Source organism: Ostrea edulis, chromosome 2, assembly GCF_947568905.1.
Source record: "Ostrea edulis chromosome 2, xbOstEdul1.1, whole genome shotgun sequence".
Taxonomy (NCBI): domain Eukaryota; kingdom Metazoa; phylum Mollusca; class Bivalvia; order Ostreida; family Ostreidae; genus Ostrea; species Ostrea edulis.
Window position 1 is genome coordinate 49,087,069 of NC_079165.1, and position 24,052 is coordinate 49,111,120.

Genomic DNA, 24,052 nt, shown 5'->3' on the forward strand with positions numbered 1-24,052 from the left:
AAAGCTTCCTGACATAGTGCAGATTGAATATTAAAATCATGACCACCGGGAGTAAGATGAGGCGACAATAGGGGATTAAAGTTTTACATACAAATATATAGGGAAAATCTTGAAACATCTTCTCAAAAACCACTGAGCCAGAAAAGCTGAGATTTACCTGAAAGCTTCCTGACATAGTGCAGATTTAAGTTTGTGAGACTCATGACCCCTGTGGTTAAGATGGGGCCACAATAGGGGATTAAAGTTTTACATAACTAACAAATAGAAAAAAATCATTAAAAATCTTCTTAAGAATCACTGGCCAGGGAAGTTTCAATTTTGTAAAAATCATGGGTCCCCGGGAGTAGGTTGGGGCCACAATAGGGATCAAAGTTTACATGCGAATAGGAAAAATCTTTGAATATGAGCCAAGGTGACTCAGGTGAGCGATGTGGCAGATGTTCCTCTTGTTTTAAAGAATTTTTTGTGTTTTTGGTTTTTGGTGGGTTTTTTTTTTTTAGCCAATTCAGAGTCCATTTTGAGTATAAATTATTCATAGAAACTACAACTCATATTCAATAGTTGTAGTTTCTCTAAGGAAAAAACAAAGATTCTGTCTACCTATTTTAATACTTAATTTTTGTCTCCCACCGCAATGTGGTAGCTAGGGACATAGATATACCGATGTCTGTTCGTCCCACTTCATTTTGTGGACACAACTCCTCAGAAACAGCTCAACGAATTTTGTTCATATTTTGTAGGATTGTTAGTCACCATGTATAGTTGATCATATTATGCCACTATTTTGATTCGACAATTTTTACAGGAGTTATGCGACTTTGTTGAAATTGTGCAGGCTACACTTTAAGAACACTTTGTGGATGCAACTCCTCAGAAACCGCTCAGTGGATTTTGTTCATATTTTGTGGGATTGTTAGTCACCATGTGTAGTTGGTCATATTGTGCCACCATTTTGATTCAACAATTTTTACAGGAGTTATGGAACTTTGTTGAATTTGTTACATGCTACACTATGGGAACACTTTGTCGATGTAACTTCTCAGAGACCGCTGTATGAATTTTTTTCAAATTTTGCAAGATTATTAGTCACAATATGTAGTTGATAATATTTCACCACAATTTAGGTTTTACAAATTTTACAGGAGTTAAGAGACTTTTGTGCTTTAACTTTTTTTGCGGCAGCAGGGGACATGGCTACGTGTAGCAATCTTGTTTTAATAAAGAGTCAAGCAAGGGTAAAGAAAGATATGTTTTATAGGTGGCTTGTAAAGAAGCAACAGAATAGCAAGAGAGTCTTCTGTTGAAGAAGGAAGGCCCTAACAACAAGAGTACTACAAAGTGGAGCATCTCCACTCAATATTGCTGGGTTAATGTCACAGGCACTTGTTTCTGTAAATAACTTAAGACCTCTGTATACTGATAATAACATGCGTTATTATTAGTATACAGAGGTCGTAATGAAGTTATTTACAGAAAGAAGTGCCTGTGGTTAATGTGTATTTATAAATGTAAAATCAAACCTTTGCATTTTCTTTGCGATAGGATATGAAACAGTGAAAACAACTGAATTCCAAACTTCCTCCTCTAGGGAACATGAATGGTCATTTGTACCTTATCTCTGTTAAAATATTTGCAGAGCAACGATAACATGGAGTTGATGACCAAAGTTCAATCTGAGCAGCACAGCTCTAGAGAACTGCTGTGTCGACTGAGTCAACAGGATGAAGAAATTAAGCAACTCAAAGAAACTGTAAGTTGACAAAGTGATTAGATTCATTATGATGGCAGAAGAATTTGGGTTTTTTATCCTGCTTCAAACAAATTTGTAGATAATATAGATTATTTGATGCTATATACAAATAATCGATTGGATAAGGCCAAAGTTTTTATTTTTGTTGGTTTACGATCCCGCCGACCCTATTTTTTCCTATTTGCGAAAAAAAAAAATGGATTTACTTTCCCGAAATTGTCATCTTTTTCCGGATTTTTTTCGACTAAACAACAGGTTCTATAATTTAGAATATATCTTAATCTTCAAAACGCTTTGTACGCTCCGAGGATTTCACGAAGATTACAAACATTTAAATGACTAGCACAAATAGAACGCGAATGTCAAAAACTGGCGGGGCGGACGTATTTTAAGGTGAAAGCTTATTGTGAAAGCAATCCATCGCTTTCCAAAAGCTTCTTCCTAAGTGGAAAGACTGACCAAAGAATAGGCGATGCGCTTTACCCACATCTGTCCCAGCATAATGTGTCCATTTTGGAAATTCGGACTTGTAATTCGGAAGAAGGAAAACCATCGTCATCGACAATAACAGACCCAGATACTCCCATTTCTGTTCTGGAGTCATTTGGCGTGCGATTTATTTTCGTTCACATAAAACAGAATGGTAAGAACTCATATATGTCAGATATTTTTGTGTGAATATTAAATGATAAAATGACAAATATCTTAACGAAAAACTCGGTGTCTCGAACAAGATAATCGTTAAATATTGGACATAAGAGTTTAAAAACATGAAATCGGACACATGAAGTGCTAGAATAATCAGAGTCTGCAATTTTACCTTGAATACTTTAAGACTCGCTATAAGAACGAGTTTTAGGATTTTTATTTACTTTTTTTACAGACAAGAGAGGTGCAGCTGAGGACAAGGAAAAGGGATGTGTTAGGCCAAATGTTTTTGACGTTTTGATGAATGTCCAAAAATCATATGACAAACTACCCTCTTCAAGGTAGGCACATGGGTATATATTTAATGTAAAAAAAATCTAGATCAAAAATTTTGCACATCAATATTTTATATTTTATATGTGTGATAAGACTACGTCAAATTTTTATTTATTTCTGCATTATTTTACACAATCACTTTTATTAGTATTTTATAACTTTTATGAGTCTTTGCTTGCAGGCATCACGACCAAGTTTCAGCCAGTTTGTTTCTTCTGTGGGGATACTGAAGTGGACAGCACATCGCAGACTGTGCAAGACTTGAGAAAAAACTATAGCATTGTCAGACCTATTTGTGGAAACTGCATATCAAGAGGCATTCAGCCTAAAGTTCGAAATGCTTTGAAATTGAATAAAAAGTGATCATGGAAATTAAAGTTGACAAAAAAAATGTGTTTTTTAATTTTTATTCAGTCAATTTAAATACTATTTGGTTAAGGTTCCAATTTTTTTTTTTTTTTTTTTTTCGACCACCCAACGCATATTTTGGTGGCAAAAAATCGTAAACCAAAAAAAATAAAAACTTTGGCCTAAAAACACGTTATATGATGCTCTGAAATTTTCGAATACACTATCTCCAAAAATTCTTACAGGGAATGTGTTGAAGATCAGTTGCAAGTTTCTGCTTGAACCAGTAAACCAAAATGGCAATTAGTAAATGGTTTACACTGACGACAAACATGTTTATAGATACAGTTTCATTAAGGCATGTTCATCTTTTGCTATGCGACTTCAAATGGTCATTATTCATTAGTTGAACATTGGCACTCGGGGACATTGGGATTTTACATGTATAAATAACCCATGTTTTGGGTGGTCTTTTATTGCTTTGTCTGCAACATTAGCCTTGGTCATAGCTTTTATACAAGATAACTGGAAGGTCCAGGTAATAGGTGCATGAATGATTTAATTAAATGTGGTCAGACTTGGGGACATGGTGTTTCACAAACAACTCTTGGTTTTAAGCTAGTTTCAGCATAGTCCGAAATATCTGACGTTTTCTGAACCGTCGCCATTACATAAACTGGAAATTCGCCGCCTCCAGTTAGAGGCGGCATTCTCGGGCCGATTTTAAATACTTTGGAGTCGAATTCAATGTTAAAATCATAATTAATCAATAAATCGATGCTTCTTGTACTTACTAATATCAATCAAAAGAAATTATCACCTCAGAGTACCAACGGACGATATACAATTTCCAAATGATATTTTTAATGGATTTAACTGGGAACGTTTATTACGTTGCCCCCGGTATTACGTTATTTTATCGTGACAAAATGGAAAACGTAATAACGGGGTTCCACTGTAGCATGTACTGCTGTGGTATAAAGTCACTAGTTTGAATAATATAACTGTCTTGGTACAGGCCCTCGACACACTCAAACCGGGTCCGTACAACATTATCACTAACGATTCTAGAACATCCTTATCTAGTAAAGTCGCTAACAACTGTACCTTTCCCCTCGTCCTTAAACACCGAATTAGCACTGCAGAAATACCGCCAATTGTATGAGAAATATTTATTTTTATCAATTCCCTTTTTTGGGGTAACGAAATGCCATCTGGCATATATTTTGTCAACAAGAACGATATATACAGGTATTGTTACTGTCATCGTGGCCATATCTGTTAACATGGTTTTTAAAAATACAGAATAAAGATATTTCGCAAAACGAATAGTGATTACCAAATACAAATCAATACTTTTGCATTTCACGATTTTCTATTCGTAAAATTTAAAATGCATTTTAGTTTTATTTTCGGTTTGACACGTTGGGTAGAATTGGCGGAATTAAAAAAAAGTAAAAATTTGCATTTTATTTTTTTTCCGATTTCCCAGAAATTAGGGTCGGCGAATCTGTAAACCAAGAAATAAAAAAACTGTGGCCTTAGGTGTTTACATCACCTGTGTTTCTTTGTGGAGGTGACACACTTGAGTATATAATTAGCTAATTGGTCAGTTTACACTGGGGTCTTGTGTTGTGATGATTAAAATTATATATAATCCTATGAATAAAATCTATAATTTGTTTTGACTAGACAAGGAGAGAGTAAGTTTTATACATTAATTTAGAGATCTACAGACTGTTAAATTTCTCTTTGTTCTTTGTGTAAAGTTGCTCTAATTATAAAGCATTTTATGCATTCGTTAGAATTTTTGTTTTGGTTAAAGCGACATAACATTGTGCTCTGTTTAGTTTGCGATGGTAAAGCATCATCAGAACTTGGTTTTGGATTTGGTTTTGGATGCCTATCTTAATTAGCATGATTGAAGAATGAATAAATACATAAAATTTGAAATGTTTTTATTATTACAAAATAAGTTGTTTTTTTTTTTTTCTTGATATCAAATTAACTACATAACGAATTTGAAGGAAAGCATGTCAAAACGATATGATCTTGTTGGTAAACTTTTCTGGTTACTGTTAAATCTGAACCACATCGACGGACCTTCAATATCTGAATTTCGATCTTGAGAACTCTCAATTTCTCGAAAGGTTTATGAAGGTCCCTTGAACTGTGAGTTATCGAGAGTCACCTGTACATATATAACTTAATTGAACAATCAATATATCCACCTAGGGACACCTAACCCCATTAGGCTGAAGTGGCTTAATTAACTAGTAGCCAAAACAATGAAGGTATACACAAAATTCATCAGAATATATTGAGTTTGGACCATTACCTTGGTCTTGTGTTGGGCACAAGTGCCAGTGAAGTCCTAATGTTAGGCAACAACATGTGGACAGGGGTTGAATGGTTGACATATCTGTTTACCTATTTTGCAAAGAATTGCTCCCTTGTCAGACCTGTGACAGAACTGTCATGCCACAACTGGAGATTTGAAAATTTTCAGCTGGAGTTTTGGTCTGATAACTGGAGATTTTTTATCGACATTTTTTTACCGTTTTTGTGTGTTCATTGGCTAATGAAATCATGCTACTAGTAGTTTTTTTTTGTGTTACAAGTGTCTGAGTTCATAATCATCAGATCCTTTTTGTGTTGAGAACATTGATAATTCCTTTTTTGTGTTAAGAACATTGATAATTCTTAAGTCAATACCTTAAAAACCACAATTAAAAGAAAAAAACTTGTTATATTTATATATTTATTACAGAGATAACAAGTTATAACAATTATCACTTTTCAGAAAAGTTGACCAACATATTAGATCTAGGCCTACTAACAAATTTAAGCTCACTTGAGATTTCAGCACTGGTGAGCTAAATAATATAAAGAATATGTTCTCACGTAAAAGAACTACAGTACATATCTGAAAACGTGTTTTTTCAGTGAAACGTGTAGTGAACAAATATATGTTACAAGACTTGGCCACGTACTATTTATACATGCATGTGTAAATAAATATTGAGAATATTCGAACTGTACACACCCATCGTCGTCTTGCCGTATCCATCTTTGAATATACAGTTCAGTTAGAGATAATCCATTCTAATACAATTGTGTCATTCTGTCCACACATTTTACGAACATCTTCAGTGCCCACTTTTTTTTCCCACCTGCACCTTACCAAATTTTCAACAGCATCAAAGATCGTCCGACTTGATGTTTTTATAACAACTTCAACTGTCGTTATCACTTCCTAATCACCAGAGCATGTGCCAAAAACAATCTTTTATATCATCCACTAATTGTTTATTATCACTAATTACTGTGTAATCATAAATTAACTCCTCAAATGGCTTCAGTAATTACTGTACCCTCGTTAATTGACATTTACCTGCTTACCTGTGCAGTCACTGTGACAGAAAATCAATAACAGGAAATAGACAACTTTCGATTGTCTCGGGGTTTTTTGTTATCAATATCGAAAAATGGCACTCAGAAAATTTTTGTTGTTGAAAATTTGAAATGACGGAAGATTTTACATTTTAACGGAAGGAACGGAAGGGGGGCTCAAATTCGGGAGATTTTGTCTTCCGACGGAAGAATCACAGGTCTGCCTGGTTGATAGTACTGCTGACACTGGGTACTCCAAGATGAGCCTCGATCCCTCTGTTTTAAAAGAGGTAGAAGGGAGCCCCAGTCTGGCAGACACTTGTGGACCCCAATGTTACACTACATGAAGGATTATACATTCCCCAATAAACCACACCTGAGGGTTTATTCTTCCCCCAATGAACAACACATGCCCTCCATCAAGATTGACAGATGGGGGAAAACTGGCCAAAATGCCCCTAAAATCCCCCTAGACCTGCCACACAATGCGACGAAAGTCGAACAAGGCTAACAACAAATCACAATATGATTAAATGTATGAAAACTAGTTGAGTTCCAACATCCCATTACTGCTGCTAGACTGCCTGGCCAGATTTCTTGTACTATGGATGGTGTGGCAATTTTTTGGGCACTCCTTCACTCAACAGTTGATGAGGCCCTCAAAAAAGAAAACTGGATGCAGAAACTGTTTCATATAAAATGCATCTAGAATAAATAAGCAAAACAGCTATCATGAAATGAGTTGGGAGGGTTGGATTTTCAATAATTGCTGGCTGGTACCACAAGTGATAGTGGGAATGAGAGTACCAAACCCCCGCACGCTTAACCCGGACACAGTTTACCCAGAGGTATACCGTATTTTGCCGAATATAATACGCACTTTTTTTAGAGAATATTTTTGTGCCAGAAAGGGGTGCGTATTATATACCACAATAGGTGTTTGACCTTTTTTTCCAGATGAAACTCGGCGATTAAGTAGTGTAATATTTCACTCAAAGACCAAGGCTTCGGATACTGTACGCCTTTTCACGTTCACCTATTTATTAAGTAGAAAATTCGACCTCAAGAAAATTACTACAGAAACGTAAAATTGCAGAAAATGTGATATATATACTTACAATATCTAAATAATTCAATTATCATGAAACAAACAGCCAATCAAATTGCATTGGATCTGACTATTCATTACATCGCATGCCGCCATTATTGAAAGCATGTGTACACAATAATGCCTTGACACGTGCTAAAATTGTTGGAAAATAATTTTGTCACTTGCTAAAAGTTTGTTTACTGTAAGTTTTATGAATAGGCCTAATTTTTAATGAAATACTTATTTGAATCTTTGAAATAACTATTCTTGCGTAAAAGCGTGTGTTTTACGAAGCCATTGTTGTGTACACTGCTTTTGTTAGATACCCCCTCCGGGTAAAGAAATACCTAACAAAATTTTTTTTCACACATTTTAATAGTCATCGTAGTTAACGAGGAGTTGATAATTTGCATCTTTGTACCTACCATGGTGTGTTGATTACAGTAAAATAAGCGATAGTTTAATTGTTTAATTTTATTTTTATAACATCGGCTATTTGATTGATTTGAAGTTTCAACAAAGGAAATATTGAGTCAGTTAAGACTTTAATGCTACAAAATCTCGTGCTTTGCTGAAATGAACAGGCTTGTCCGGGTTGATATTTCCCTGAAGATTCTCATTGAAGATTACCGCGATGTAGACCTCATCTCAAAAAGTTTGCAAATTATTGTGCGTTGTTTAGAATTCATTATTTCTGCAAAAATATTAAGTGAAAATTAACACCAAGTATAAAATAAAGATTACCGCTTGGTCAAAATTTTTGCTGCGTATTATACACCCGAAGTGCGTTTTTTCACCAACTTTTAGGCTCAAAGTGGGGGGTGCGTATTAAACACCACTGCGTATTATATTCGGCAAAATACGGTAAATGTCCATAGGTGTTGCGTGATTGGCTAATATCAAGAATGAAATTATTTGGAATTATAGAGGTTCAAATTAATTGTCAGGATGAAAAATTAGCGCACAAAATCGAGTAATGACTGCGGAAATTACCATGGTAGGGGTGTACTTAAAATGAAGGGTGTAATTTACTGCAGATTGGTATGTGTTGTAAAAAAGTACAAATATGGCTTATACAAGGCAAAGGACCCTATATAATTTTTGTCATTTTTTATCAACACTTGGAATGAACTTTGAAATGTTTGCGGTCATTTGTTAGCCAAGTTGCAACGAAATTGAACTTGGCTATTGGTTTGGTGATGCGGCGGGCGGTTGGGCGTCAACAATTGGTTTCCGGATGATAACTCAAAAAGTTTACAATCCGAATCAAATGAAACTTGGATATATTGTTGGGTACCAGGTAAGGAAGTCCCCTATTGATTTTGGAGTAAAATGGTCAAAGGTCAAGGTCACAGTGACCGGATATAGAATGAAAATTTCAGAAAAATTTCGTTTCCGGATGATAACTCAGAAAGATTAAATCTGAATCAAATGAAACTCTGATATATTGTTGGGTACCAGGTAAGGAAGACCCCTATTGATTTTGGAGAAAAATGGTCAAAGGTCAAGGTCACAGTGACCAAATATAGAATGAAAATTTCAGAAAAATTTGGTTTCTGGATGATAACTCAGAAAGATTAAATCTGAATCAAATGATATTTAAAGATATTGTTATGTACCAGGTAAGGAAGACCCCTATTGATTTTGGAGAAAATAGGTCAAAGGGCAAGGTCACAGTGACCGAAAAAAGATTTAAAATTCCAAAAAAGTTTGGTTTCCGGAGGATAACTCGAAAATTTTTAATTTGAATCAAATGAAACTTGCTTTGTTGGATACCAGCAAAGCAAGGCCCCTATTGATTTTGGAGAGAAAATGTCAAAGGTCAAGGTCACAGTGACCGAAAATAGATTGAAAACTTCAGACAAATATGGTTTCTGGACAGTAACTCGAAAAGTTTAAAACTGAAATTAGTTCTCCACAATTATAAATATGCCACATCATTCCTGACTTTACAATGTATCCCATGCAACTCGGCTCATGCACCCCTGGGTACATATATTGATTTTTTAAAATTGATATAGTTAATTAGTAAAAGGGCCAAAGGTTAGTATTTAGGTCTATGGGAAATGAATTGGTTCTCTTTTCCCTATAGAGACCTCATCAGGTGACTTTTCAATCCGGAAATAATGTTTATTTCACTTTATTTGAAACCAGAATCATGTTTTTCATACGTTTTTATGAAAATTAGATCACACAAGAGCCATTGGGATTGAGATCACACAATTTCAGTTTTTCGAGGTTCTATAACGATAAATTAGTATGGGGTTCTCAAAATCTCCCAGTAAAAGGGGGGGGGGGGGGGGATAATACCAGAGATGTACCAAGTGCCGCATAAAGTACAGAGATGCCTCACCAGGTGTTAGTATCTTACATATCAACCATTTCTGTCATTAAAGGCTGTGTATCGGCCTGGAGATCCTGTTTTGTCTTGGGTGCAGATTTCTACGGAAGGGGGTGGGGTACAAGTTTTATCATAGAATCTAGTCTGCAGGAAACCAGGTAATAGCCATGTTATTTATTGGGTACCTATATAGTGTAAGTTTCATAATATAGTAAAAGTATGCAGAATTCTCCATTTACTACAGAGTATATTTCAGCAATTTTTTGGAATTTTCAGGAAATTTGGGGTTTTTCTCACATTCCGGGTAGAATCCACCTTGATGAAGATATGAACAAAATTTTATCTTAAAATGATTATATATTCCATAACAAACAAAACACATGCGATTTACAGATATAATATTTATTACAATCGTCAGCTAGATGGCGAACTTGTGACATGTGTCAGAATCATTCATTCCCTGTAACGGCACTGTCAGCAGACGGTACACTTGTTAAGGGGGTTCACAGTACCCTTCACATTGAAGTTACAGAACTAAATTTTCATACATATACACTTCAGTATATGTGGTCTTTGAAAATAACAAATTTGCCTGATTTTAAGGTCGTTAACATTATGAGGATAGGAATGAGAGTACCAAACACCTGCACGTGTAACCCGGACACAGTTTACCCAAGATTGAGCAGAGGTATAAATGTCTATAGGTGTTGCGTGATTGACTAATATCAAGAGTGAAATTATTTGGAATTGAAAGAAATATCATAGAGGTTCAAATTAATTGTCAGGATGAAAAATTAGCGCACAAAATCGAGAAATGATTGCGGAAATTACCATGGTAGGGGTGTACTTAAAATGAAGGGTGTAATTTACTGCAGATTGCTATGTGTTGTAAAAAAAGTACAAATATGACCTATAAAAGGCACGGGACCCTATATAATTTTTGTCGTTTTTTATCAACACTTGGAATGAACTTTGAAATGTTTGCGGTCATTTGTTTAAAATTGATAGAGTTAATTAGTGAGAGGGCCAAAGGTTAGTATTGAGGTCTATGGGAAATGAATTGGTACTCTTTTCCCAGTGGTGGATAAATGTTAGAGGAAGTAGTAATGTGTTAGTAACTTGTACAGCTAGTGACTTCCATTGATGGGCTTAGATGAGTCATACCACAAATCTTTCCTGAACTTGTATTAAAAAATGGATAGACATATATCTCCGTCAGTTGAGTGGGATTATTTGTATATAGCGTCAAATGATATATAATTATGTCTGTACACATGTAAACATTATTATAGGAATACACCAAAACCATTGCAATTTTTGAGACTTTTGTTGAAATATGATAAATTTGTGTAGGAAGTTAGTCTTTACCTGGTTCGTCCCTTTTACTTGCTATTTTGTATTTGGTTGAGAATTATTATACTTATCGTATTACAACAATGTAACATGATTGTCATTTGTGATACAAGCAATAATCTTTACAGTCAACCATCTGTCAATCGGTTCCAGATAAAAACACCCAATGATATTGAAAAATCCGAATTACAATGATCTTGTGATTTAATAAAAATGTTTATATCATATTTGTACTACACAAAAGGTAATGCTTAACTTGATTTATCATTTGTCGCGATCATATGTAATTTTAGTATCAAATGTGTGGTGTGGAAATTTTCACGTAAATGTCAGATTTTATAATTTCGTTATAAGCACTGCGAAGGTAATTGATGAAATGCCCGTTTGTTGATTAATCAAAGTATTGCTTTTAACATACGCAAACATCATATATCGCCTCATATATGCATGTATCAAAATATTGAGAAATGTACTAAGTAAAAATTGAACGCTTTAGTTAAACAATTGTGATCTGGGTAAAGTCGGAAGTTTATTATTGTACTATGTGATGTTTTGGCATCATTTCGTTTAAATATTTAAAGAGAGGCTGTTTCCTCCGAATAACTTTGATAGGTGAAAGTGTGTCATTTTCTACTTTATTATTATGCCCTTTCAAAGACAAGCATATTACTTTGCACCTGTTGGGTGGAAAACCACATGTTGTCCATTCAATATCTTGAGAACTATTCACTTAATCGTAACGATATTTCATACATGTATGTGTGTTGGTTATGAGTAGAAGAGGACTCTTACGATTTTCAGGTCAAAAGGTCAATCCACTCTGGACATTGGAAGACACTGTCCACTCAATATCTTGAGAACCCTTTCCTTAACAGACATCAAACACTTGGTACATCCTAATTTGAATAGCTGCAATAATGTAGTCCTCTCTGGGGGGGGGGGGGGGGGGGGGGCTACAACTCTTTAGGATCTTCATAATGGTGAAGATGCAGGAGTGATTCACTCCCACAACATTTTCAATCATTCTAAACATTTGCTGGCTTTCTTTATGTAAATAAAATGATATTCTATAGTAATGCACCTCATTACCCACTTTCGATTATCGGTCGCTATAATTGAAACGATGTGAATAATCGATTGTCATTTTGATAATCAAAATATACCGATATTGGTAATTTTAAAAAAAATACAAATATTCCTGCTGTGACTTCACTAAAAACAAAAATGGTTGTTGAAGTTGATCATCAAATGACTTGAAAACCTCAACAAAACAACAACCAGCAATTCAAGTTAATACTATGATGATCTCCCTGTTGCTGCAAACCTTACTTTAAGACAATTCTGTTCTTTTGTAGATATCCAATAGAGAGAATTTGGTGAAGGAAACTCAGAATGTTGAAAACACTTACATAGATGACCATCTCCAAGACAGACTGAGGCATTATGAGGCTCAGGCTCAGCTTGTGGAAACCCTGCAGAGAGAGCTCCATAACTCACAGGTGAGAAGAAAGTTTAAGTCATGAATATAGATACTATCATTGTTTAGGGAAAGGAGTAATAGATGAATAATGGATATGTGTCACAGGGCAAGGATAAAATATTTGGTAATTATAACCCATCCCCAAATGAATATTTGGTTGGTTTATAGAAATGCCTGTCCATCTGTCTGTGCAAATGTGTTTGAATTAACTTAAAATTTAACCTATGTGTGATATACACTGCATGTATGAGATATTAAATTTTAATATTGAATATTGGAAATTACTCACTTATATGATATATACTTCTACTGAAAAGAGGATGCAGGAATTAAGCATGATAAAATTGGACTTGTTTTAGGATATGATTGATGCTTTAACAACACAGAACAGTGAATTAAGGACGATGTTGATCAAGTCTTCAGAGAAAGTTGGAAATAATGGATTGTCACCTATGGAAGTGGACACTGAGAAAGATGAATTGGTAATTCTTTTAAACACAAAACGGCAAAACTCATTTACAAGGATTCCATGGGGTCCTGTTGATTTACTTTTATCCGTAATTTGCTATGTCCATACAATGAATAAGTTTTACAGTTTATGACGAATTTGATGCAAGATGGGTAAATTACAACATTTTATCCAGGTTAGCCTTCACAGTGTTGTGGTCAAACCATCTGATGAGAGTTTCATTGGGTTTTTTCTAAAACATTTTTAGAATTTCACAATTTGTTGGCATCATCCGAGCGTTAATTCGTGGCAGATGGTCGTATGTGTGTGCAAACTTTGATTTCAAATAAGAGAGAAAAACACAAAAAAACTGTTTTATTGCAAGAAAACTTTTTGATAAGATACAAAATGTCTCAATCGATTTAGAAACAAAAATGTTTTCCATGTTGTTTTATATCTGGTTTTTAACCTATTTTCACATATACGTCCTTTTGGTTTGGAAGTATTCAATCATTGTTTACCATACGTAAGGTCGTAACTTCCACTTACCGCCTTTTTGAATTATACAGAATGGGAATGATATAGATACTACGTAAGTGAATCATTTTCAAAATATCATTTATGAAATGGAACACAAGTTTGTACATTTGTACTTCACAGGATGTACTATTTCAAAACAAATATATCTGAATTTGTCATTCAATAAAACACAAACTCGTGAATAGTGTGAAAAATACTTTTGTTATTTCATAAATTAACATTAAGACTAACAATTCAGCTTGTTAATCCACTAACATACACAAATAATCGTCAATGGATAGCTACATGTACATTTATATTAGAAATCTTCGAAAATGTGATCTACAAAAACCATATAGATTAATGGAACACGCATCAACATCAGAATAGTCACATCAACATCAGAATAGTCGCATCAACATCAGAAAAAAGAAACAAAACTGTTTTGTTGATGTGTTCAAATGGAATCATGTACTAAATAAAAATGAGTTCTTGGAAAGCTACTTGGCAAAACTGACAAACGAAAGCTACACAGTGCACAGATTATGAGATGCTCTACTGTAATCTAGAGTCATTCTGACTTGTCTTCTTCATGGGGTTCTTTCAGAATGTTGCACATATTCCCCTTGTGAGGAAGCTGTGAGTAGAAACTGTGATGAATGCGAGGAATAATGTTTTTCTTGCATAGATTCATCAGATCTTTGAACTTGGCATCTGATATTGGGATTAGGGCTGAATAAAGTGGTTTAAGATGGTAATTTTTCATGTTTCTCAGCTTTCCTACCCTGGTTCTTCCTTGAATATCAAATGATATATATTCTGGCTGACTGATTTCCTATTTGAAAAATATCTTGGTAGGTTCTTCCTTCGATACTGAAATGAATGGATATTGTTCCATTTTACTCTTGATCCTAAAATTATACAGCAATATCTTTGCGGCCTTCTGCACTGTTAATAATGACTGTTGATAAGATGCATCTTCTACAAAAATGCTGTTGCCTATAGGCCAATCCGAAAACATGAGTTATCTTTCCTTGATTCGGTACGTAGTGCGCTTGCGTAACAGTAGTTTAAGACTTCCGGGTAGTATATTCGAGAAGCGTCATTATCAACAGTGCAGAAGGCCGCAAAGATATTGCTGTATAATTTTACAGCAATCACGCCAACAAATATGTTAACGTTAACAAAAAATCACAATACATAGGTTTCCTTCATACACGTGAAAATAACCAACTTTGCATGTAACAATAATAGAAAATTAATGTTGTAAATAGAGGACGACAACCCACCCACGTCCAGTTACTTTGGAGAGAATTACCAAAGCATTGCAATCTAGTTTAATTTTAAAAGAGTCGGTTGGTAATGATGGAGTAATTTTAGCCCTGGTAAAACAGTGAGAACATTGATTTCCTACTTTATATGATTTGGGGGGGTTGGGGGGTGGAGGGGAATGGGGTACCATGATATGCAAGATCCATACACGTGTCGATCCTCGTTAAAACCCGAGCTTTGAGCTGATGAGTTGCATGAAAAATCACACCCCTGACTCGATCAAGAAATTCTATTTTGTTTCCATTAATATTTTCTTACCCTCTTGTAGAAATGGTTTCAACTGTTTTCGATTTTGAACAGCATCCACACTCAACATAACACTTCAAATATTGCGCAGTCTGATTATGTTACTACTCGGAAGTTGTCACATTCACACTAAATGCAAAGAGAGATAACTCACATTTTCGGACAGGCCTATACATTCATCTGTAAGTCTTTTGAATTCTGATACATCTGTATTCTCCAACTCCTTCACTACATATTTGGGTGGGTTTACTTTAGCATTGTGGACACCAAGCATCCAATCACTGGAAGAAAACATATCTGCATGTTTTGTGGATTGTAGTAGTGTGAACAGAATCTCCCTCCATTTGTGAGTGCCCTCTTTCAAAATAATTGTGTGTTATCTTTTGAATTGGAATATTAACAATGAGTAGAGACACATTCCACTAAATGGTAGATTTCTTTGTTGTCTGGTGCATCTGTCTGAATAGTACACCAGTACATCAAGTGACTCACACTTTTATTGTAGTCAAGAAGACACGAAGCAATATCACAGCTTCCTTGCTTTGCTATGGTTTCTTTGGTAACTACATCAATTATATTTAAGTTGTAAGTAGCAAGGTTTCTGCTGTAGTATAAGTCATTTACTTGAGCTTTAGGAGTGACAAGTACCTTTTGCAAATCAAAGTTGATAGTTTTGATCATCTCATTTTCAGTTGATCTCTGTTTATCTTCTTGCTTTTTCATCCTTGCTTCCTGCTTTCGTTGCTGATGTTTCTCAAATTCAGTCATATTTTCTTGTTTTTCTGTTTCTGACATTTTTCTAAATGCATCGCAAAATGCGCATATGAAACCCTACATTGAGCTTGGTAGCAAATATTTTATCATACAGCCAATATTTTTGTGCCTCCTTGCAACAGCCAATATTTCTGTGCCTCCTTGCAGTCCTCTTTACACTCCTCAGTGTACAAATTGCACATTTTTCTCATGGATAGAGCTGTCCAAATATTCTCTCTCAGTTGATTTTCTACAGTAATGAGATTCTGTTCTTGGAAATGAACAGATGTGGTGGTGTCTGATAAAAAAAAAAATTCATCCTCTGAAATTTTGTTCTTTGGAATATGTTTTTTTCTATCGTCTGTAGAAGAGAAAGGGTTCTTTTTCTATTTTAATGTATACGTAACTGTTTCCTCACCAATATCCAATGATCCTAAAAATGCCCTCTTGCATACCTCTACTTTGCTCTCATCTATAGGCAAATAATAATGAATAGTGTGTTTCCTTCTTGATTCTTCTGAATTTTTTGTTTTTCTACGCTTTTCTGTCATTACATTACACCTTATAAAATCTCTTTGGCGATCGTATGATATATTCCAGTAACTTTGAAATATATCCGACCTCTGGGTGTTAATGATTTTGTCTTGACATTTATACTTGCATTTACAAGTTGTTTCTTTCGATGTTCTCCCAGAAATGTTACTGCCCTTGCTGTTTGTGTATGCCTTTCCTTTATTGCGAAGCTGCTTGACTTTATTTCTTTTCCATTCTGTTGTGTTTCTTTGCTTTTGTCTACATCTCAATGTATTAGTGGACGGTTCATTAAGACTGCAGTTGCCACTGTCTTCACATGTGTTTTCATTTTCATTAGTACAGACATTTTTATGCCCCCAAGATCGAAGATTGGGGGGCATGTTGTTTTTGTCCTTTCTGTCATTCTGTCTGAAATTTTAACCTTGCTAATAACTTTTGAACAGTAAATGCTCTTTGATATTTCACATGAGTATTCTTTGTGACAAGACCTTTCTGTGGGTACTAAACCTTTTGACCTTGACATTTGACCTACTTTTAAAAAAATTGACATTGGTCATAACTTCTAAATGGTAAATATGAGAGCTTTCATATTGCACATGAGCATTTCTTGTGATAAGATCTTTCTACTGATACCAAGATATTTGTCCTTATGACCTTGGCCATCTTTGGAATTAGCCATTACCGGGGTATTTGTGTTTCACAAACACATCTTGTTCATATTCTTTTTGTTTCTTTCTTTTCTCTTCGTCTGTGTCAGATTTTTTCCTCTTGATATTTTTGCCTGGAATGGCCCTGGCGACATACTTTAGCCCAAGCATTTCACTTCAGATTCGTTTGCTGTTCACATGTTGTTAAAATACTTACTGATCAGAGTACAATTAACGATTTATTTACCAGTTATTTATTACCTAATTCAAACTCTTCAAAGACATCACGGGATATTGCTCAATTGTATTATCACCCTTTCGGGGGAATTGATGATTGCAATTTATTTTAGGAAACACGTTTTCAGTTTGCAATGACTAAAGAACAGAATAAATTTTGAGACATGCTGCTGAAAGTTGACAATTTATCTAATCATGTATTTCATTGAAAAATTATATTTATCAGACACTTGGTCTGGCCAACAATTGATATTTAGTGAACCAAAACAAAAATTACCGGACATTTGTCAATGTCCAACGGACCTTCGGAGTCACTGTTGGCTATATCTTTTGAACCATGGGGATAGGGATTTGATATTTATGTCTCCCCTTTTTCAGGGGGAAACATATTGTTTTTTAACTTTCTCTCCATCTGTCCGTCCATCTGTCAGTCTGTCTGTCACAAATTCTTGTAAACGCTTCTCCTATATGGCTTATCGGATAGATATGAAACTTTGTACAATGCTTCATTGCTATTTGTAGATGTGCATATTATTGGAACAGGAGGATCCAATTATTTTCCTAAACATTATAGTGGATCTAAGAGGGATGGAGGATGTTAAAATAGCTTATGAACGCTTCTCCTTCTATATCACTTATCCGATGGACTTGAAATTTTGTACAATACTTCAATGCCATTTGCAGATGTGCATATTGTAGGGACAGGAGGATCCAATTGTTAACCTTAAAGTTATAGTGGATGTGAGGGGTGAAGGGTGTAAAACAGTTTGTGAACACTTAATTCTCATATGTGGCTTATCGGAGTTCATAATGGCCATGTTCCTGCTCATGCTTTCTCCATACCATGCAGTACATGAAGGCGAGGAGGTTTCATTTGGAGCATTGCCTATTTGGGAAAATGGGGAGACATTTGTTTTTCATAAAAGCAATCTCTAGTTCATATTTAGATGCCTCATAAACAGCCCTTTGATATGGTATCAAAACTTTTGACCTTGGACTTTGACCTATTTTTCAAAAACTTCAACCTTTTGAAAGGTTAAATAGAGTCATGCTTCCCGCAAAGCTATGTTGTCATCTGTCAACTCTTGTTTGTCTTTTGACATAGGCCTTTGATATTGATATGTGGGTATACCATGATAAGACAGTGTGTCACATACCATTTTTGATTACCTTTGACCTTGACCTTTTATGTAATGATCAAATAATAGAATTTTTGGGGCATTTTTTTGTCCGGATCATAATGTTTTTTGTCTTTTGACATAGGCCTTTTGTTATTTGGTGTGTGGGTATACCATCATAAGACTGTGTTGCATACCATTTTTGATTATCTTTGACCTTGACCTTGTATATAAAAGGCCAAATAATAGAATTTGGGGGGCATTTTTATACCAGACTATTTTGTCTTTTGACAATTAGGCCTTTGAGATTTGGTAATGTAGGAATACCATGATAAGACAGTGTGTCGCGCACCATTTTTAATTACCTTTGACCTTGACCTTTTCACTTAAAAGATATCCCTAAAAATGTTATTAAAAACTATGGAATATGGAAAGGGAGACATTAGTTTTATAGTGTACTAAAACAAATCTTCCAAGTTTTTAGCTCACCTGAGCTGAAATATCAAGTGAGCTGTTCTGATCACCTGTTGTCTGTCCGTCCGTCTGTCTGTAAACTTCTCACATTTTGGACTTCTTCTCCAGAACCACTGGGCCAATTTCAACCAAGCATGGCAAAAAGTATCCATGGGTGAAGGGCTTTCAAGTTTTTTAGCTCACCTGAGCTGAAAGCTCAAGTGAGCTATTCTGATTGTCTGTCCGTCCGTCCTACTGTCTGTAAACTTTTTACATTTTCGACTTCTCCAGAACCACTGGGCCAATTTCAACCAGACTTGGCCAAAAGCATCCTTGGGTGAAGGGCTTTCAGATTTGTTCAAATAAAGGGCTATATCCCTTTCAAAGGGGAGATAATCACAAAAATGCAAAAATAGGGTGGGTCATTTAAAAATCTCAAGAACCACTGGGCCAGTAGAGCTGAAATTTACATGAAAGCTTCCTGACATAGTGCAGATTCAAGTTTGATAAAATCATGGCCCCCAGTGGTAGGATGGGGCCACAAGGGGGGATCAAAGTTTTACATAAAAATATATAGGGAAAATCTTTAAAAATCTTCTTCTCAAGAACCACTTAGCCAGAAAAGCTGAGATTTATATGAAAGCTTCCTTATATAGTGCAGATTCAAGTTTTTTTCAAATCATGGCCCCTGGGGGTTGGATGGGGCCACAATAGGGGATCAAAGTTTTATATACATACAAATATTTAGGAAAAATCTTTAAATATCTTCTTCTCAAGAACCACTGAGCCAGAAAAGCTGAGATTTACATGAAAGCTTTCTGACACAATGCAGATTCAAGTTTGTTCAAATCATGGCCCCCGGGGGTTGGATGGGGCCACAATAGGTGATCAAAGTTTTACATACAAATATATAGGAACAATCTTTTAAAATCTTCTTCTCAAGAAGCACTGAGCCAGAAAAGCTGAGATTTACATGAAAGCTTCCTGATATAGTGCAGATTCAAGTTTGTTGAAATCATGGCCCCCGGGGGGTAGGATGGGGCCACAAGGGGGGATCAAAGTTTTGCATACAAATATATAGGGAAATTCTTTAAAAATCTTCTTCTCAAGAACCAGTGGGCCAGGAAAGTACAAATTTACATAGAAGCTTCCTGACATAGTACCAATTCAAGGTTGTTAAAATCATGATCCCTGGGGGTAGGTTGAGCCACAATAGGGGATGAAAGATTTACATGTGAATATATAGGGAAAATCTTTAAAAATCTTCTCAAGAACCATTGGACCAAAGAAGTTTGCATTTACATGAAAGCTTCCTGACATAGTGCAGATTCAAATTTTTAACATCACAGCCCCTGAGAGTAGGGTGGGGCCACAATAGGGATCAAAGTTTTACATACAAATATATAGGGACAATCTTTAAAAATCATCCTCTCAAGAACCACTGGGCCAGAAAAGTTTACATTCACATAAAAGCTTCCTGACATAGTGCAGATTCAAGTTTGTAAAAATAATATCTCCCGGGGGTAGGTTGGGCCCACAATAGGGATCAAAGTTTTACATGTGAATATATATAGAGGAAATCTTTAAAAATGGGCCAAGGGGATTCAGATGAGTGATGTGACCTATGGGTCTCTTTGTTTTTTGTTATTTTGTTGTTGTTGTTTTTTTTATTGTATAAATGATCTTTTGAGGATATAATTTACAGGAATTATGGAAATCTCTACAGCTTACTGCTATGTAAAAACACACCCTATATAAGCATTTTTACTGGTGGATCATGTACATTTTGCAGTACTCTTGTTACTATCCAATTTTAAAAATTAAAAATAATGAAGAGAAAAAAAGCCTCCATTTTTTTGTCCTTCAGATTGCTTCTCTACAGAAGACAGTCAGAAATCTGGAGGTGGATAGAGAGCAGCTGATCCAGAACCTAAATGACCAGAGGCAACTATCTGACAAACTCAGTGTCAATGTAGCAGACATGCAAGAGGAACTTATAAAACAATCCAATGGTACTAGAAGCTTAGCACTCTAAATTAGCAAAGAATTCATGCAGTAATCCATGAAGCGTAGCACACTAACTTATATAACAATCAAATGGTATTAGAAGCTTAGAATTCAAAAATATTTAAGAATTCAGTGATCCATGAAGAGTAGGAATTTGTCAAACAATCCAATAGTCCATGAACCATAGCATATACAACTTATCAAACAATCAGTACACAATACATAGTACACAACTTATCAAACAATCAGTACACAATACATAGTACACAATACATAGTACACAATTTATCAAACAATCAGTACACAATACATAGTACACAATACATAGCACACAATTATACATAGTACACAACTTATCAAACAATCAGTACACAATACATAGTACACAATACATAGTACACAATACATAGCACACAATACATAGTACACAACTTATCAAACAATCAGCACACAATACATAGCACACAATACATAGTACACAACTTATCAAACAATCAGTACACAATACATAGTACACAATACATAGTACACAACTTATCAAACAATCAGTACACAACACATAGCACACAACACATAGTACACAATACATAGTACACAATACATAGTACACAACACTTAGTACACAACTTATCAAACAATCAGTACACAATACATAGTACACAACTTATCAAACAATCAGTACACAATACATAGTACACAATACATAGTACACAACTTATTAAACAATCAGTACACAATACATTGCACACAACACATAGTACACAATACATAGCACGCAATACATAGTACACAACTTATCAAACAATCAGTACACAGTACATAGTACACAACTTATCAAACAATCAGTACACAATACATAGTACACAATACATAGTACACAACTTATCAAACAATCAGTACACAATACATAGTACACAATACATAGTACACAATACATAGCACACAATACATAGTACACAATACATAGCACGCAATACATAGTACACAATACATAGCACACAATACATAGCACGCAATACATAGCACACAATACATAGCACACAACTTATCAAACAATCAGTACACAATACATAGCACATAATACATAGTACACAACTTATCAAACAATCAGTACTCAATACATAGTACACAACACATAGTACACAACTTATCAAACAATCAATACACAATACATAGTACACAACACATAGTACACAATACATAGTACACAACTTATCAAACAATCAGTACACAATACATAGCACACAATACATAGCACGCAATACATAGCACACAATACATAGCACACAACTTATCAAACAATCAGTACACAATACATAGTACACAACTTATCAAACAATCAGTACACAATACATAGCACACAATACATAGCACACAATACATAGCACGCAATACATAGTACACAACTTATCAAACAATCAGTACACAATACATAGTACACAACTTATCAAACAATCAGTACACAATACATAGCACACAATACATAGCACACAATACATAGTACACAACTTATCAAACAATCAGTACACAATACATAGTACACAATACATAGTACACAACTTATCAAACAATCAGTACACAATACATAGTACACAATACATAGTACACAATACATAGCACACAATACATAGTACACAACTTATCAAACAACCAGTACACAATACATAGTACACAACTTATCAAACAATCAGTACACAATACATAGCACACAATACATAGTACACAACTTATCAAACAATCAGTACACAATACATAGTACACAATACATAGTACACAATACATAGTACAGAATACATAGCACACAATACATAGTACACAATTTATCAAACAATCAGTACACAATACATAGTACACAATACATAGCACACAATACATAGTACACAATACATAGCACACAACACATAGTACACAATACATAGTACACAACTTATCAAACAATCAGTACACAATACATAGCACACAATACATAGTACACAACTTATCAAACAATCAGTACACAATACATAGCACACAATACATAGTACACAACTTATCAAACAACCAGTACACAGTACATAGTACACAACTTATCAAACAATCAGTACACAATACATAGCACACAATACATAGTACACAACTTATCAAACAATCAGTACACAATACATAGTACAGAATACATAGCACACAATACATAGTACACAATTTATCAAACAATCAGTACACAATACATAGTACACAATACATAGCACACAATACATAGTACACAATACATAGCACACAACACATAGTACACAATACATAGTACACAACTTATCAAACAATCAGTACACAATACTTAGCACACAATACATAGCACACAACTTAAACAATCAGTACACAATACATAGCACACAATACATAGTACACAATACATAGTACACAATACATAGCACACAATACATAGTACACAACTTATCAAACAATCAGTACACAATACATAGTACACAATACATAGTACACAACTTATCAAACAATCAGTACACAATACATAGTACACAATACATAGTACACAATACATAGCACACAATACATAGTACACAACTTATCAAACAATCAGTACACAACACATAGTACACAATACATAGTACACAACTTATCAAACAATCAGTACACAATACATAGCACACAACACATAGTACACAATACATAGTACACAACTTATTAAACAATCAGTACTCAATACATAGTACACAATACATAGTACACAAGTTATCAAACAATCCAGTGGTACACACAATGTTGTATGTTAGAATCTCCATTTCAGAATAATTTTGAAAATAGATGGTATATCACACATTTGTCGTAATTTTAGGTACGACAGTAAGTTCTTTGCAGTTCACCAAACTGGAAAATACCATGGAGCTGATTCAGGTAGAGTAAAGACACAAATAGGTATTGTGAATCATAACTACAAATAAGTGTTGTCTTAACTCACCAGTTTTGGAATTTCATTGATTGCTTTATATTTGTATATTAAGAGTTTCATTTATTTGTTGCTGTA

General features: G+C 34.8%; 1 protein-coding gene across 5 annotated transcripts in view; it reads left to right on the forward strand.

Annotated features, from left to right (window-relative positions):
* Window positions 1–24,052, forward strand: part of LOC125679484 (golgin subfamily A member 2-like) — a 146,220-nt gene that overhangs the window by 99,235 nt on the left and 22,933 nt on the right. For all 5 annotated transcript variants that reach the window (XM_048918738.2, XM_048918739.2, XM_048918741.2 and 2 more), the window contains 5 exons: window positions 1,637–1,750; window positions 12,615–12,758; window positions 13,099–13,221; window positions 20,894–21,038; window positions 23,864–23,922. In XM_048918738.2, the coding sequence (XP_048774695.2) occupies window positions 1,637–1,750; window positions 12,615–12,758; window positions 13,099–13,221; window positions 20,894–21,038; window positions 23,864–23,922 (585 nt within the window). The remainder of the gene's footprint in view (window positions 1–1,636; window positions 1,751–12,614; window positions 12,759–13,098; window positions 13,222–20,893; window positions 21,039–23,863; window positions 23,923–24,052) is intronic.